At 35.6% G+C, this 15,194-nt stretch overlaps 1 protein-coding gene across 6 annotated transcripts in view; it reads right to left on the bottom strand.

Annotated features, from left to right (window-relative positions):
* ASAP1 (ArfGAP with SH3 domain, ankyrin repeat and PH domain 1) overlaps positions 1–15,194 on the bottom strand; it is a 125,786-nt gene that overhangs the window by 24,823 nt on the left and 85,769 nt on the right. For all 6 annotated transcript variants that reach the window (XM_050915920.1, XM_050915921.1, XM_050915923.1 and 3 more), the window contains 8 exons: positions 13,971–14,104; positions 12,801–12,892; positions 11,819–12,005; positions 9,307–9,392; positions 7,123–7,238; positions 4,741–4,808; positions 2,146–2,253; positions 568–796 (listed from right to left, as the gene is read on the bottom strand). In XM_050915920.1, coding sequence (XP_050771877.1) covers positions 568–796; positions 2,146–2,253; positions 4,741–4,808; positions 7,123–7,238; positions 9,307–9,392; positions 11,819–12,005; positions 12,801–12,892; positions 13,971–14,104 — 1,020 coding nt within the window. The remainder of the gene's footprint in view (positions 1–567; positions 797–2,145; positions 2,254–4,740; positions 4,809–7,122; positions 7,239–9,306; positions 9,393–11,818; positions 12,006–12,800; positions 12,893–13,970; positions 14,105–15,194) is intronic.

Below are 15,194 nucleotides of genomic sequence, written 5' to 3'. Positions count from 1 at the left end.
ACCAAAATGGAAGAGGAGAGTCTTGATGCACTGAGAGGGAAGGAACTTTAATACCAACCTGCTTAGCACTTCACAGGTCATTCTGGTATTTTTCTTTTTGCATGCTGACTGCAAGGAGAGGGAGTCTTCTTGCACCTCCTCTCCTCCAAAGCTTTGTTTCTTTGCCCTCTCTGCCAGACACTACACAGCACATCATCATATAGCACTACGCACCATCAGCCTCTTTCTAAAACACTTGTATTTTTGTGACTGTAAATGCTTAAAAATGCTTCTCCAAAATATGAACAGGATTTCTACATAAAATGAACCAACTTTTATTTAGCAGAGTATTACTTTATTTTTTCACCCATTCACATACACTGTTATGAATGAGTCCATTACAAAGCGTTGTCCCCGTTTTTGTTTTGTTTTGTTTTTTTTTAAGTTTTGAACATGCATTGTACTGTATTATCGCATCAATGTAGTAAGAAAAACATGCTACATCTTGAAACATTGTAATGCACCTGATTAACGGAAGGACAACTGAAAAAATCACTGCTTGCAAGCATAGTGTGAAGACAAACTTACCTTTGCCAGCATTTCTAGGAGGAAGAGGAGGAGCGTCTGCAGTTGGAGAGGTGGGTGAATCTGTGCTTGTAGAAGCAAAAATCTGATTGGTAAAAGCTCCATAGGAGAGTCTCTGCTTGTCTCTAGGAGTGCTAAATGCAGGATGAGTCATTTTGTCTTGGGGAGAAATGCTTGAAGAGTGACAAAAACTTTGGGGTCTTGGAGATCTTTCTTTTTTTATAGGACTAGGCTGTGAATAGAAAAACAAATATATTATACAGCTGTCTGAATACTAAATATAGTTAATATGTTTGGGAAAGAATATAACAGAACATATTCTAGTGAACATGAGCATAATTTCTTTCTTTATTGGACAAATAAGCCCACATTCATCCCTTTCTCAGAGATCCAACCTGAAAGATCCTCTGCTCTGTAACAAAAATAAAGATTGTAGCATCAACAAATCATCATGTACACAAAGTTAGATTTATTCTTAAAGCAGTAGACACACAATAATAATATACTAAGTAATATATTAATAAAAGCCTAGTAAAGTTTTTAGAATATAAGAGTAATTTTCAGTTCGAATAGCGTTTTACTCAGACCAGACAGTTATTATTAAGTATATTACCCCATTGATACATATTAAAAATAAAATAACCCCTTCTGACACTTCAGATTTATTTGTTGACTGAACTAGCAATATATTCAGTGGTACATCTCTTATTTTAAATGTATATAATTGCTCTTTGAAGAAATTTTACACAGCAATTTTTGACTGCTGTATATTAATAGCTGCATATGGAGCACGATCTGTTTCATTGCAGCTCTGGTTCAGGCAGCCTATTATCTCCAATACAGCATTAGTCATCCTCCTGAGGCTTCTCGCACAGATAATCATTTTGTTCTCTACTGTCCTTGAGGATATGTAAATTATTTGGGTTTCTGAATTTTTCAGTCCCAAGTGTCACAGAAAATGAAAAGTTGACCACGTTTCTTCCTACAGCACCGTATAAAATAGGAGAGGTGTATTCCCATTTATTACAGAAACAGAGCACAATGTAATTAACTGACTTGCTGAAGTAGGACACTGAAGCTAAGTTTTCACGTGTTCTAGGACGGCAATTATCCTATGCCCTCAAGTTTTGTCTTTCCATTACTACTTTTTTTAATCAGGAATAAAGTGCACAGTGCAGTTTTTGAAAAATAGAGTTATTGATTCAACTAGGTTTTTAATTAATTTATGGAAAAAATAAGTATGTAAGCTCTGGATTTCCTCCAGCTAAAAATTAACAACCTAGAATTCAGAAGGGGATAAAATGACAACGAAGTAATCTACATTTACTAATTTATATTATATTGTATGTCTTGTCAAAGCAAAACTTCTAAAACTCAAGTCCACAGTAACTAGGTTGACAAAGCATATTCAAAAAGCACTTTGGCAGTCTTTAATACAGGCCTCAAAACTAGCTTTTTTCCCCCCCAAAAAATCTGTAAGAAAAAAAAAAAGTTAAAGTGAGTCTCTACTTTCCATTCATTTCCATAGAACAGAAATTTTGACAGTTTTTGTGCAAAGTCATATCAGTAATTCATGCTTACCTTATCATCTAAGTCATCATCACTTTCATCAATTTCTTCCTGCCGAAGATTCCATTCGTACTCTACGTGGACGTGTGGGTTTAGCTTTCCTGCCTTGGCTTGAGAAAGCTGAAAGAAATAACAATTCTCGTTAAAATACTTGCTGTTCCTTTGGTGTCAACAAAGTTAGTTTTGTAACAGCAAGCAATAAACTGAAATATTTAGAAGTTTAAAACTTTTCCAGACATTAAAAAGAAACAATTTTAGGGCAATCATACAAACATCCTTCATTTATTTGAGGTATAGAAAAACAGCTAAAAGGCACAAAGGGAAGATTTTTCTCAAAATGGGTAGAAGTTGCCATGTTTCACAAGCATTTGAAAAGATGACATGAAGAGAAGGTATATGCACAAAAGCAGAATGCATCTGGAGCCCTCCTTTCCAAAAAGGAGAGGCAAAACCTATTTATAAATTCTGGTACAAACAACTATTACCCCTCCAAAATCACAAGCCTTGTGTTGGAATCAAAATAAAAGGTATTTATCCTTTATTTAAATATTTCCCTCCCTCTCTCTGGATGAGGCCAATGTGTCTTAAGCACAAAATTCCTCTACTTTGCCTGCCCAAATAATGTATTCATAGTCTTTAAAAATTTACTACTTCAACGATCAGCAAAAAAAGAAAATTGCAGTTCATGGTTGTTCTGAGGAGATAAATTCTCCTTTTCAATGCTTAGATTTACCATCATTATTTATTCTTTCACATCCTTTGAAATATAGTCTACTTGATACTAGTTGATTCAGGAGAGCCTTTAACCATCAAATAAAATTTGAAAGAAAGTAAGTATTTTTAATCTGTTACGTAAGTACTAATGAACCCACTTAAGTTGAAATTGAATTGAATTACACAGTTAAGACTCCAGCTATGCAACAGAAATTAACTTAGTAAATCTATCATACTGCAAACATCTAGATATTTATCTTGTACATTTTTATTGCCCATAGTAAACAATATGCTTACTTATATTTCTTTTTTACCCTTAACCTTACCTCATTACCACTTTTGAGAAAAATGCAGAAATAATTTTCTTCTTCAAAAATGAAAAAAAGAGAAAAGGCGTAAATGGTCTATTATAGTTAACTGAAATAATCAGTGAGGTATTCGCAGGATTTTCATTACAATCATCGAAACAATTAACTGCTAGATAAGCTCACTGATAACATCCACTTGTTTTTGTTTGTTCTACCACACAATCAGTTGGTCCACATTAATGGCAGATGTTACTTTATTAAATATATACTGCAAAGAAAAAAGCAATCCATACCAATTGTGTGTTGTACAGCTGATCCGTTTATGAGCTGACAGAATACTGAAAACACTGGAAACAGTACTTACACAGCAGACATGGGAGTAACTGAGAAGTCAGTGAGAGTACCACCTTATCAACCATAGCAAAATTTTGACTTTCATCCCCAGAAATATGGAAGATTATTATGATTTGTGAAGGACAAGCTCTCTTGATTATGCAATAATTAATTAATACATGACAAAAACTTTCAATTGTCAAAGGAAAGGTATTAAAATTACCAGCTGCAGAGAAAAAGTAGATATCCTCCTTGGATCATTAAAATGAAACAAAAAAATTCTGAGAAATAGAATTAAGCAGCAAGTGACAACTGTTCTGTAAATTCTTCTGTTTTTTTCTTGAATGTGAAACTGCCACACTGCTTCGACTTTTTAATCCCTTGATAGTACTTAAATTCACTTGCCTACTAAATGCACGCTGGTGAGAGGCACCTCAGAGGGCTAAGAACAAACAAGCTTGTTAGCCAGGAATAAGGATTCTACATCAGACCAACTGCTTCAGAAGAGTACCTTTAACTCTTAACACCTTTATGTCTTGAACTCCAGTAATTTTCTTGAGTGGCGTCTGTTAACATCACTCATACATCCTCAAAATTCCAGAAAGTTTTTGCTCTGATCATGTTCAGTAGAGGGACAAAGTCCCACAGAAGCTGGTGGTTTACATTTTTTGATACCCTAACTTCCAGACATTACACTTTTGCTTCTTCTTCCTTTGAGGATGTTTAATGTCAAGTTGTTTCAATTCTCCTTGTAAGACGACTTTCACCATCTCTGAACTATCTGTCCCATTAAATAAACTGGAAAAAGCCAAAGCAGGAAAAGTCAAACAAAGATCCAGACCTAAAAGGTCTTGACAGTTTTAATATTTCAGGGGTTGTTTTGTACGCCTGATAGAAATGTCTCTAAGAAGAACTTTTGAGATGATGAAGCCTAAATGTCCTAGAATGATGCATTAATTGGTATTCAAATATCTGAGCCTCCAGTATTTAAGGTCTTCAAATACGCTGGTTAAAATAACTAAGCACTTCCAATAGAAGTAACAACTTTTACTTAAACTGTTACAAAGAAAATGATTGTTTTGTTTTGAAGTTAGAAAATATTCATCTGTGGTAGGGCCTTCAGATCAGCATACAACCAGCTGGCAGCAATACCAAGCTTGAGATACAGTGGTAATGATATCTGAAGTAGATCACATCTTTAAAGAAGTAAACATCCTCCCCTTGCCTTCCCCCCCCCGCCCCCAGTTCTTACCAGTTCCTCACATTGGACAGCTTTCACTCTTTTTGCTGTGTCCAGAGCTGTCTCTCCAGCTTGGTTTACTACAAAATTAACAATTAAAAAAAAAAGTGATTCTTTGAGATGTCTAAAGAATCAATTCATTAAGTTTCACTATTTTTAGCAGAGTAACTTCTAAAAGTGATCAAAAACGTCTATTTACTCTATAGCAGCTGCAGCTCTTTAAGATTCACTCTAAGTGCTCATGCATTTCATGTATCATCAGGTTCTTTCTGAACAGCAGCATCTGCTGGGACAGTTCCCAAATCCCTCCTAACCATCCTAGCAGAGAATATAAAGAAATTTAGTCATTTCAATCTCCACTCAACTCCTTTACCAGTAAAACTCTTACAAGAATAAGGAGGAAAAGCAAGCAGACAGGGTAAGATAGCTTAAAAAACCAAAACTATTCTAAGATGTAAAAAAAAAAAAGCAAATGTTGATCCAAGCACATTTTACTTTGATTAATACGTAGCAGTCTGAAGCCTGAATTTGAAGACAGAAGTCCTATTCTAAGATGACATTTGAACAAGAATAATTTTAAAACTTTCTAGCTATTTGCTCTTTATAAAGGCTATAAAATGGTTTACATTTTAAAATAATGCCTGATCAGAAAGAAGGTGATATCTGAGCACTCTGGAAGGTCCTCTGGCACAAGATCTAATGGGATCCTTCCTAGATGTTCAGTAGCAAGTCTCAAGAAACAAAAACAACCCCCGCACCCCAACTTTATGTGGACAAACCTTAGGTAAAATTTATTCTTACAATATAGCTGTAAATGCCATGGAGCTGGAACAGAGTATGCTATATCATATCCAGATTGTAAAGCATTTCTGTGATTGGGAACTGAAAACAGTCGTACTGAGGTCTCATAAGCAAATATATCTATGTGTAATATTACATATAGAATGCTAGTCATGAATTCTAGAAAATACAAAGCAGTCATCTAGAAAGGCCTATGAATTTGAAAGAATTAAGATCCCTAGAAGAAGGAGGGCTCCTTATGGAAAGATCTATCTGAGATGGTTCAGGAGTTCTAACATGAAAAGGAATGAAAATACAGTATTTCTTAACTGAAGTTAACACACAGATAGCTTAAGAGACTACATAAATTTCAAACTTTCAACCTTTAAGTATAAACCTGATGTTTCAAGGCCTAAAGAAGATACGCAGTTCCTATATGAGAGCATTAAAAAAAAAAAAAAAGACTCAAAAAGGTAAGAACACTCTTCTGGCATCTACCTAGGAGAGAGTTCAATGGAAGGACCAATAAACATGCTTAAGTTTGGTCAGATAGCTTTCTCATTTTCTTAATTAGGGCCATATCTGCTACAAAAAGGTCACATCAAATTCTTTGACTTATGATAATATTAGAACATATTCTAAGCATGTATAAAAAGGCCAAGGAAACCAATGACTTCTGCCACTGAGCTATGAACTTAAATTTATGCAAGATTTTTACTGGGCAATAGAGGAAAATGACGGTGATGAGGAAAAAGGGAGAAATAAAAGTTCATACTCTTCAGTCTGCACCAACTGTTCAGAAAGCTTCCCTCCTATACCAAGAACTGACATAATGCAACTGTTTTATAGACGTGCTGGCGACACTTAGCTCCCGAGCCTGACAAGATGGACTCATGGAATACCTTCCTAACTCTCAAAATATGGCAGGGTAAGGAGAACATCCAGTAAATAAGAGATTATCCTAAGTGTAAGCAAACAGTTTACACAGATTCTATTTTTAATTAAACTTTTGCTAAGCCATGATGAAAAATGGACTGATTTAGGTACAGCAAGTGTTATACCTATCTCACACATATAGATGGCAAACAGAAGAAGAAAGGCAGCTGAGAAAGCTAATCCCTTCCCTAATCAGCTACAGTGGTGGCTAGGGCATGCTGGGTGAAGCCGCAGTGCCAACTGACATTAATATTAAAAGAAGAATTAACTGTTGTGTACACAAAGCCCACATACATCTAGAGTGGAATTACTGTGAGCAGCCATTTGTAGCACTGTAACATACAAGTACTAGATGAATTTTACCATATAAACAACAAACCTAAATTCCAGGATATTTACAATGTGTCAGAAATAAAACTCTGCAGAAAAACTAGGGTTTACCATTAGTATTTCGTATTAGAAAATTTTTGTCACTATTATCTTCTAAGAATTTAAGTTCTATTTCTTAACTGAATGCTTCCTTTAGGCTTGTTGGTGGTAAAGTCTTCATCTTTCTAATACAGTTTTATTTTTCCTTTTAAAAAGTTCACTTACAGTGGGACATAAATAAAAGTGGTTAAAATAATGAAAAGAAATTTTAGGAAATCTTTATTTCCTAGTTTTAAATAATGAACTTACCTACATCAATAGTTGGCTTCCCCCTCAAAAGCAATTTCAAACACTCAGGCTTATTATACATACTGCAGTAGTGTAGAACCGTATTACCCAATGCTGTTTGTTTATCCAGGTTTCCACTAAACACAAAAGAAAAAACAGTCAAGAAAAGTATAGTATGCTGTGCTATTCAGTTCAGACCTAGCATCCCTATAAATAATAAATGCATAAATACTTTACTGGACAAATACGATGTAGAAGGAGAAAGAAATATTTTTAAATTAAACATTAGTTTCAAAGACTATTAAGAATAGTTCCAAGCATACTGGAAATTCCTGAGCTGTAGTTGAAAAGACCAAACATCTACAGATGTTCAAAAAGAAAAAAGTGAAACTCAAGGATTCAAACCTAATCCTTTGTAAGGTCACACCAGTTGTTTTCCACCTGTCACTTTACTGGAATTTCTTTTTCAAACATGCTAAATTAGCCCAATAAAAAGTATCTGAAAAATCATTTTGATACAGTTAGAGTAGGTGAATAAGTCCCATGCATTCAAGGAACTATGAAGAGGGTGGCTGTGAGGATGCACAAAAGAGTCAGAAGAAGGAATGTAAGGATACACACTGAGTTAGGGAAAGACAAGCTGTGCAAAGGGGTTCACAGAGCTTTTTAAAACTGTACTTCCTTCAGTTTTCAATTTTTAAAACAAGATTTCTCAAAAAAAGTTACTGACATATTGGGATCAATGTAATACATTTATAAAAATTAAAAGAAAAGCTCAGATGACAGCTTGTCTTTCACTCAGTATTACCCATATTGAACAGTAAGTGCAGAGCCCATATGGTTGTAAAGATGCTCTTAAATTTGAGATGGAGACAAAAATACAGACAGCTGACAAACACATAAAAGATGATAGTTGTCTGAAGAAACTATGAAGCTTCATAACTAAACAAAATAATTTTAAGTAATCATCCAAAATAAATCCTTTAATAATGCTCAAAACAATAATTTGGGCTTCTAAAACATTTTTCAAATTATGATCTCAAACAGCTTGCAAATATTAGTAGCTTATTTTTTATTTTATTTTTTACTTTAATAATAAATCTGACAATAGTCAGCACTCCATTTAACATGACGGAGTAATGGTAGAATAAAGTTTAAGTGAAGGTTACACAGGTAGTCCACATAGCCCAAGAGATGGTGTCAGGAACGGAACATGGATTCCAAGTCCGTGCTGTTACCAGAAGACCAAACTTTCTCTCTAACACTCCCTATATACAATGCTACATAACCTATTAGAGAGGGGAAAGAAAAGAAATAAGTATTCACTAACTGTATTTCAATAGCAGGTATGACTCGCTATGCTGAGGGAAAAACAAAAATTAAAAAAATCCTCAAGCCTTCCCCTGCCAGCGCAAGCAAGTTGTGATGAGTCTTCTGTGTTTCCCCAACCCTCCTCTCTCATCGTTCTGCAAAAACCACTATCTAACACAGCAAGCGACTGCTGCTTCTTTCACTTAATAGCATACTATAGAAGTGGACTGGAATTGATCTCATTTAATCGTTACCTATACTGTGAAACATAAAAAAAATAATGTTGTACCACTACACCATTTGATTTTTTTTAAAATGTTTTCATTAAGGTTTTTCACTTCTATGAACACATCTCTTGACAACAAAGAATAGCTCAGCCAATAAACTAGATGTTGAAAATTACTAGTTAAGAAGATTACGCTCTCAATAGCTTTACTACAGTTTATTAACTATTCAAACACCTTTTTCAAAGTCAATCCAGCTTCTATTCATAATTTTCTGAGAAAGATCCTTGTTTTCTACTCACAATTTCTTTGCATGTGTCCTGTACTTGGAACGTTTACTTGTCATCCCTCCTTTACCTGAACTATTCGTTTGCATTGCTTCATATTGTCGTATGTTCTAAATCAATGCTCTCTTTTGCTCTACATAGTTTTTCCTTTCATCCTATTTGTATATAACTGCTTTCCATGTTTTTAATCTACTCTTCTTTCCCTCTCTCTACTCATTAGGAGCACAAAGGTCAACTCAAAGGTATTAAATTAAGCTGTTTTGAAACATATCAAAGGAGAACGATTATAAGTGATGAGCAAACACTGTCCAAAGCACTGCAAGGACAGCTTTGAACATCTACATTTTTCATGCACAATTTAATGAAAAATGAGCAACCCATACCAGTTTTGTACAAGGAAGTCAACCAGATGGAGAGAGGTTTGGTCAGCAGTCCGGACTGCTAAATGAAGTGCTGTTTCACCTGGCTCCTAAACACATGTAAATAGAAGTTAGATTTTTGTGTCTTATTTCTGCAAAGCTTATAATAGCAGACCTACCAAGATATATGTCAGTCACTCTCTTACAACAAGTCTTTCAACAGAAACATACTATTAGGAAACTATGATGAAAACAGTTAACGCCTTTCTGATTTCTAAAAGACACCATGTGCTTCAAAGGAAACAGCATCACACTTTCTGACATCATAGCTTTCTCAAAAGCAGTCTTCCCTTTTTCCTAGCTGGATGGAATAATCCTGAGGAGCCTTTAGCCCCTTTTAGCTAGTAGTAACTAGAAGGGATCCTGTAAAGGAATACTGAGTGAGTTTACAGTACTTGTTGCTTTATGACACCTTGGTGAGCACCAAGCATAGCCACAAAACTATTTCTTACAAAACCAGGAAAAAAACCTCACAAAAATCATAGTCCTACATACATTAAATCTCTTACAGAATCACAGAATGGTTGAGGTTGGAAGTGACTTGTGGAGGTCATCTGGTCCAGCCTCTGGTCCAATCTCCAAGGATAGAGACTCCACAACCTCCCTGGGCAACCTGTGCCAGTGCTTGGCCGCCCTCACAATAAAAAAAATTGTTTCCCTGATGTTCAGAGGGAACCTCCTGTGTTTCAGTCTGTGCCCATTGCCTCTGGTCCTGTCACTGGGCATCACTGAAAAGAGCCTGGCTCTGTCCTCTTTGCAACCTCCCTTCAGGTATTTATGTACGTTGATGAGATCCCCCTGAGCCTTCTCTTCTCCAGGCTGAACAGGCCCAGATCTCTCAGCCTTTCCTCACACATCAGGTGCTCCACACTCAAACATCTTTGTGGCCCTTCGCTGCACTCTCTCCAGTATGTCCACATCTCTCTTGTACTGGGGAGCCCAGAACTGGACACAGTACTCCAGCTGTGGCCTCACCAGTGCCGAGTAGAGGGGAAGGATCACTTCCCTTGACCTGCTGGCAATCCTTTGTCTAGTGCAGCCTGGGATACCATTGATTGGCCTTCTATGCCACAAGGGCACATTGCTGGCTCCTGCTCAGCTTGGTGTCCACCAGGATCCCCAGGTCTTTTTCTGCAAAGCTGCTTTCCAGCTGGGTGGTTCCCAGCACATACTGGTGCATGGCGTTGTTCCTCTCCAGATACAGGATTTCTCCTTCTTGAATTTAAACTGAATCATACTTTATTTTCTATACATATAACAGATGCATTAATGCATTTAAATGAAAATATAAATGCTGTTTAATTCAGTTTAAAAGCTGCATGAGAAATTAATCTAAAATCAGATTTCATTAACTCCTGTTGATCATAAAGGGCATTGAAAAAAAGTATATTACAGTACATATATTTAGAATTAAATTCATATTTTTTTAAAAGTTGTGACTTTTTTAAACATCAGAGAATTTACACTGGAGAATGCTGCTATAAATGTCTTAACTGCAGACTACATTTCAATTGGTGTTCATACCTTTCTAGGTATCACTGACTGTAATAGCTGAGAAACGCTAAGGAGCTAATTCTGTGCTAACTGCTATGAATGACAAATATAGAAAGTTTACCTTGTAGTTAGAGAATTTGTAATGTGTTTCCATGATAAGCACTCTGTGATATCTCAAGTGCTGAGACTATATTGAACTTATTCCGTCCACTTGATACAGACAGGCACTCTGTCCTTTGCCAAGTTAGCTATTTTCACAGAACTTGTTGAAAACATTCTCCAAGATCTCTCCAAGTTGGGTTCAAAAGTAATGGGAGAAAACATTGTCGACCAAGTGGTTACACAGCATCAATTATCTATAAAAACAGGTTGAGCAACCTGTTGAGGTCAACCTGGACTGATTTTTCCAAAAAACTGTTACTGACTTCAGAAGGACGATCAAGTATTCAGAACTTTACTAAAAAATAAAATCTCTCTTCCTGGTTGAAAGAAATTGTACTTCTGTAAATGTTTCATCAGAAGCTGTGAAGGCATCAGATTTACTCTTCCCTCATACAGAGTAAACAGAGACTTGTATATAGTCAATAATGTGTTCCTTCAGCAACTACTTTAAAAGCAAATATGATACTGTCTGTGATATGAGGTGATCCTGGGTTATCAAGTCAAGCCCTCTCTCTTCAGGCCTTTTCTTAAAAGAAACATACTGTAGAACAGGTGCTTTTCAACATACTATAGTTGCACCTAGAACAGCGTATGATATTACTATTGCATTTCACACTCCTTTAGACCAACTGATGGTAACAGATACAGTCTTCTTTTTCCTCCCCACAAGGATGCCACATTAAGGAAAGGAAGACAAAACCCACCATTTTCATCTGTTATTTCTCTTGTCTTAGCATCTAAGGTAGAAGCCCCGGGTCGTGGACATTTTACAAATACATATTATTTAAAATACTCTGCTTTGTTTACCTGATAAGCTTACCTGTCCAGGCTCTAACAGTGGCTCCATTAGCTCTACCCCCTCTGCATAGACTTGAATTAGTGCAAGTAAATCCCTGGATTTGACAGCCTCAAGTAATTCATTCAGTTTAGCTGCTGCAGATGCACAAGTCTTCCTAGAGAACTTATGATCTACATATTTAGCAGTGATAAATTCTTTACGTGCAGTCCTGTGGGGTGTGATAATAGAGCTTGGTTTAGAAATTTTTAGAAAAATGGGTCAATGATTTAAATTTAAAATCACCTTTCCCAACTCAGGAGCTGAGAAGGGAAGAGGAAAACTAACAGATAAAGACTGTGTTATTTATTATTATAATACATGTCTTTCTCGCAAACAAGCCCAAAATAAGGTACAATTTTATCCTGCCTTCTTGTTACATATGAAAAATACTCTGACTCTGGGGACTAAGACCAAAGAAAAAACAAAGCCTGAAGTGTGATTTCTCATGGAAACATATCTACATATTAAAACCAGGATAAGCATGAAAAACATGCTAAAAACAGGATAAAAGAAAAAATACTGAGTCAGCTAGAAAACAGCATAATAGGTTAAAAGGTCTTCTGTGGCAAAACCACATCTGTTACGTTCTCTGTGCAACTCCTACACCAGGGAAAGGAAGAAAAAGCTCATCACCATCTCAAGACAGTACCTGAAGCTAGCGTCATTTAGTCCAACTGTGTTTATCACCTGAGGGTATGCTACAAAACTCAAAAACATTCTAGATTCAAAATAATGAATCTCGAAACCCAAACTTAAAAGTTTTCTACACCGAGAAGCTGAGGTAGCTAAAATGTGACTACATGACAAGAGACTGAACTTCTAAGAAAATCCACAGTTGGAGTAAAAACCGCCAGTCTTCTGCCATCCTAGCCCTCCTCTGGCTTGGGTACTGTTTGACATTTTACTTCACATATATATTCCACAGTAAACTTAATGTTAAAGAACTTAGAGATTCAAAACTTACATATCACTTGATGGACTGGGTTTAGGTGAAGGACTAGGTAAATTCCCTTCCATAATATCATTAAAACTAGTATTTCCTACATTCTTGGCCAGCTGCAATTAAAAAAAAAAAAATTAAAAATATATGAGGGTGGGGTTTTTGGGGGTCTAACAGCAACCTAAAAACTGGACTATTAATGTGTACTTTCCACACTTAATAAAAAATGGAACACACAGAACTGCAAAATAAAAGCACAGTGATTACATGTAAATATAAAGCAATTAAAAAATATTTTGAAGTGTGAATCTTGTCATCCCAGAACTTGTACAATAGGCTTCACAGTCACAGCTAATTATTTGTATTTCAAGACAATCTGCCTCCAATATAAAAACAGAATGAGGAACTAGCAGCATGAACATTGAAACAGTGCTAGTACACTGATCAGGAAGTTACTTTTGGAAAGAAGCTCAGACCCACTGGAAAGTCATGCTTAGTAAAATTTGATTTAAATGAATAGTAACCTTGCAAACAACTCAAGATTTCAAAAAGAGTACTAGTGCTGATGTTAAACCTATACACAAATCCAGAATTGCCTTCTATCTTCTCTCAACTTTCCCATACAAAATTTCTGTGACAGGTGTCTTCTCACAGGCCAAACACAGATGGGGAGAGAAACCTGCTGTAACTGGGGGGGGGTTGTTCGCATTTTTTCTTCCCCCCCTTTTTTTTTTGTAGTCTCACATCACATTCCTTTCATAACTTTAATGTTACAGGGTTTCTTCCATCAAATTAAAAGATTCATTCAACATCTTTCTGTCAAAATTAGCAATGGTCATTCTCACTTGTCAAGTTAAATTAGCTTTCATTTTTTTTTTATCACATGAGACTGCCCTGATTTAGGGTCAAGATCAGCCATGAGAGGCAAAATTCTGAGGGCACTAATCACAACAGATGTCAATATTCATTCTGCAAAACCTCAGAAAATGAACACGAGAAGTGACAAGTGGTCAAAAGCATCAATAATACATAATAGTAAAAACCCTCTCATAAGATACATACAAAAATATGAAGAAAACATTCTGCAAAACCCATACCTTGAAAAAAATTAACTGTAAATTATACACCTGAATGTTTCCTATATACAGGTAAACATTTGACTACAAAAAAAAAATCTAAATGAAAGAAACTCACCAAGAGTTCAGACGTTCCTAATTTGTCTAATTCCAAAGACTGGATTCGAGAAATATGGACACCCATTTCTCTGTGTATTCCAGAACACTCAATGCACGTTAAAATGCCCAAATTAGTTGATAGCCATGTTGGATCTGTAAAATTGAAAAACAAAGTATTTAATCAAAGTCCAAGAAAAGGTTTTTAATGGTGGTAAGAAATCCCAATGTATTGTGAAATGATTCCTCATTTAATGTTTTAACAAATGGAAATAAACTAAGAATATTCCATACTTTTGTCCAAACAGCAGTGCAACGTTAACCACAAATTGCTACCAGCAGAATTAAGTTTTTCAGATTTAGGGACAGTCCCAAAGGCACTGAATTTAGCCTTACAAATCCATACTGAATGACTGTATTTGAATTTGTTTCAAATTGGTAGGATTTGTTTCTTGTAGAAAGAAGGTAAGGCTTTTGCTTCCTGTTTTTAAAAGGAACAGATCTCCTAAATTCCACTGTTGGCAACCTCTGAAGTTTTATTCTTTACTTCTTAAACTTTAAATAGTCTTCCTTCATAAAAGATTACCCACAGTATTTTCTAGTATGTAAAATAGTAATATGTTGTAGAAAATTTAAGGAATGCTGGCTAGTCCAGGGGGAAAAAAAAAAAAAAATTTGCTGTCATGGAGGAGATCTGCATGTAGTATTCGAGTAGAACTTATACTATGAATGCTACATAAGAAGCAAGACCAGTTTTTAAGGAAAAGAAAAAGCTCCAGACATATTTTGTATACATACATGTCTTCAAATTAATCTCTTCCTTGATCTTAAATAGTAACTATAAAGCATTAAGTCGAGAGTTTTAAAGCAGCAAGCTGGGATGCAAGAGTGAAGCTTAAAACTTCACTATAAATTAAAAGATGAATGAGAACTGTAATCTGAAGTTTCTGTAGTTTTACATGATGAAATAATTGAATGAACCAATTCCAGGATTTGACATAATTGTATTCCACTTTGTATTTTTATCTAGGTATTTCTTATTTGGATCAGTTCTGCATCAGTAAGCATCTTCCAGATACATACTATCTACTCAGTTCCAAATGAATATCACCTTCTTGAAGTGTCTCTTTAGATGTGAAAGCTGTAACAGCTGCTAACTACCACATCGATTCAGTAGTTCGATGACAAGCTGACTCTTCTCAAGCCCTAAGCGACCTGTAACTCTGTACTTCTGAAGATATAATCT

This window comes from Gymnogyps californianus, chromosome 2 (assembly GCF_018139145.2).
Source record: "Gymnogyps californianus isolate 813 chromosome 2, ASM1813914v2, whole genome shotgun sequence".
NCBI classification, from domain to species: Eukaryota; Metazoa; Chordata; class Aves; order Accipitriformes; family Cathartidae; genus Gymnogyps; species Gymnogyps californianus.
Note: the sequence above shows the minus strand (reverse complement) of the source record. Positions and strands in the feature narration are given on the sequence as shown.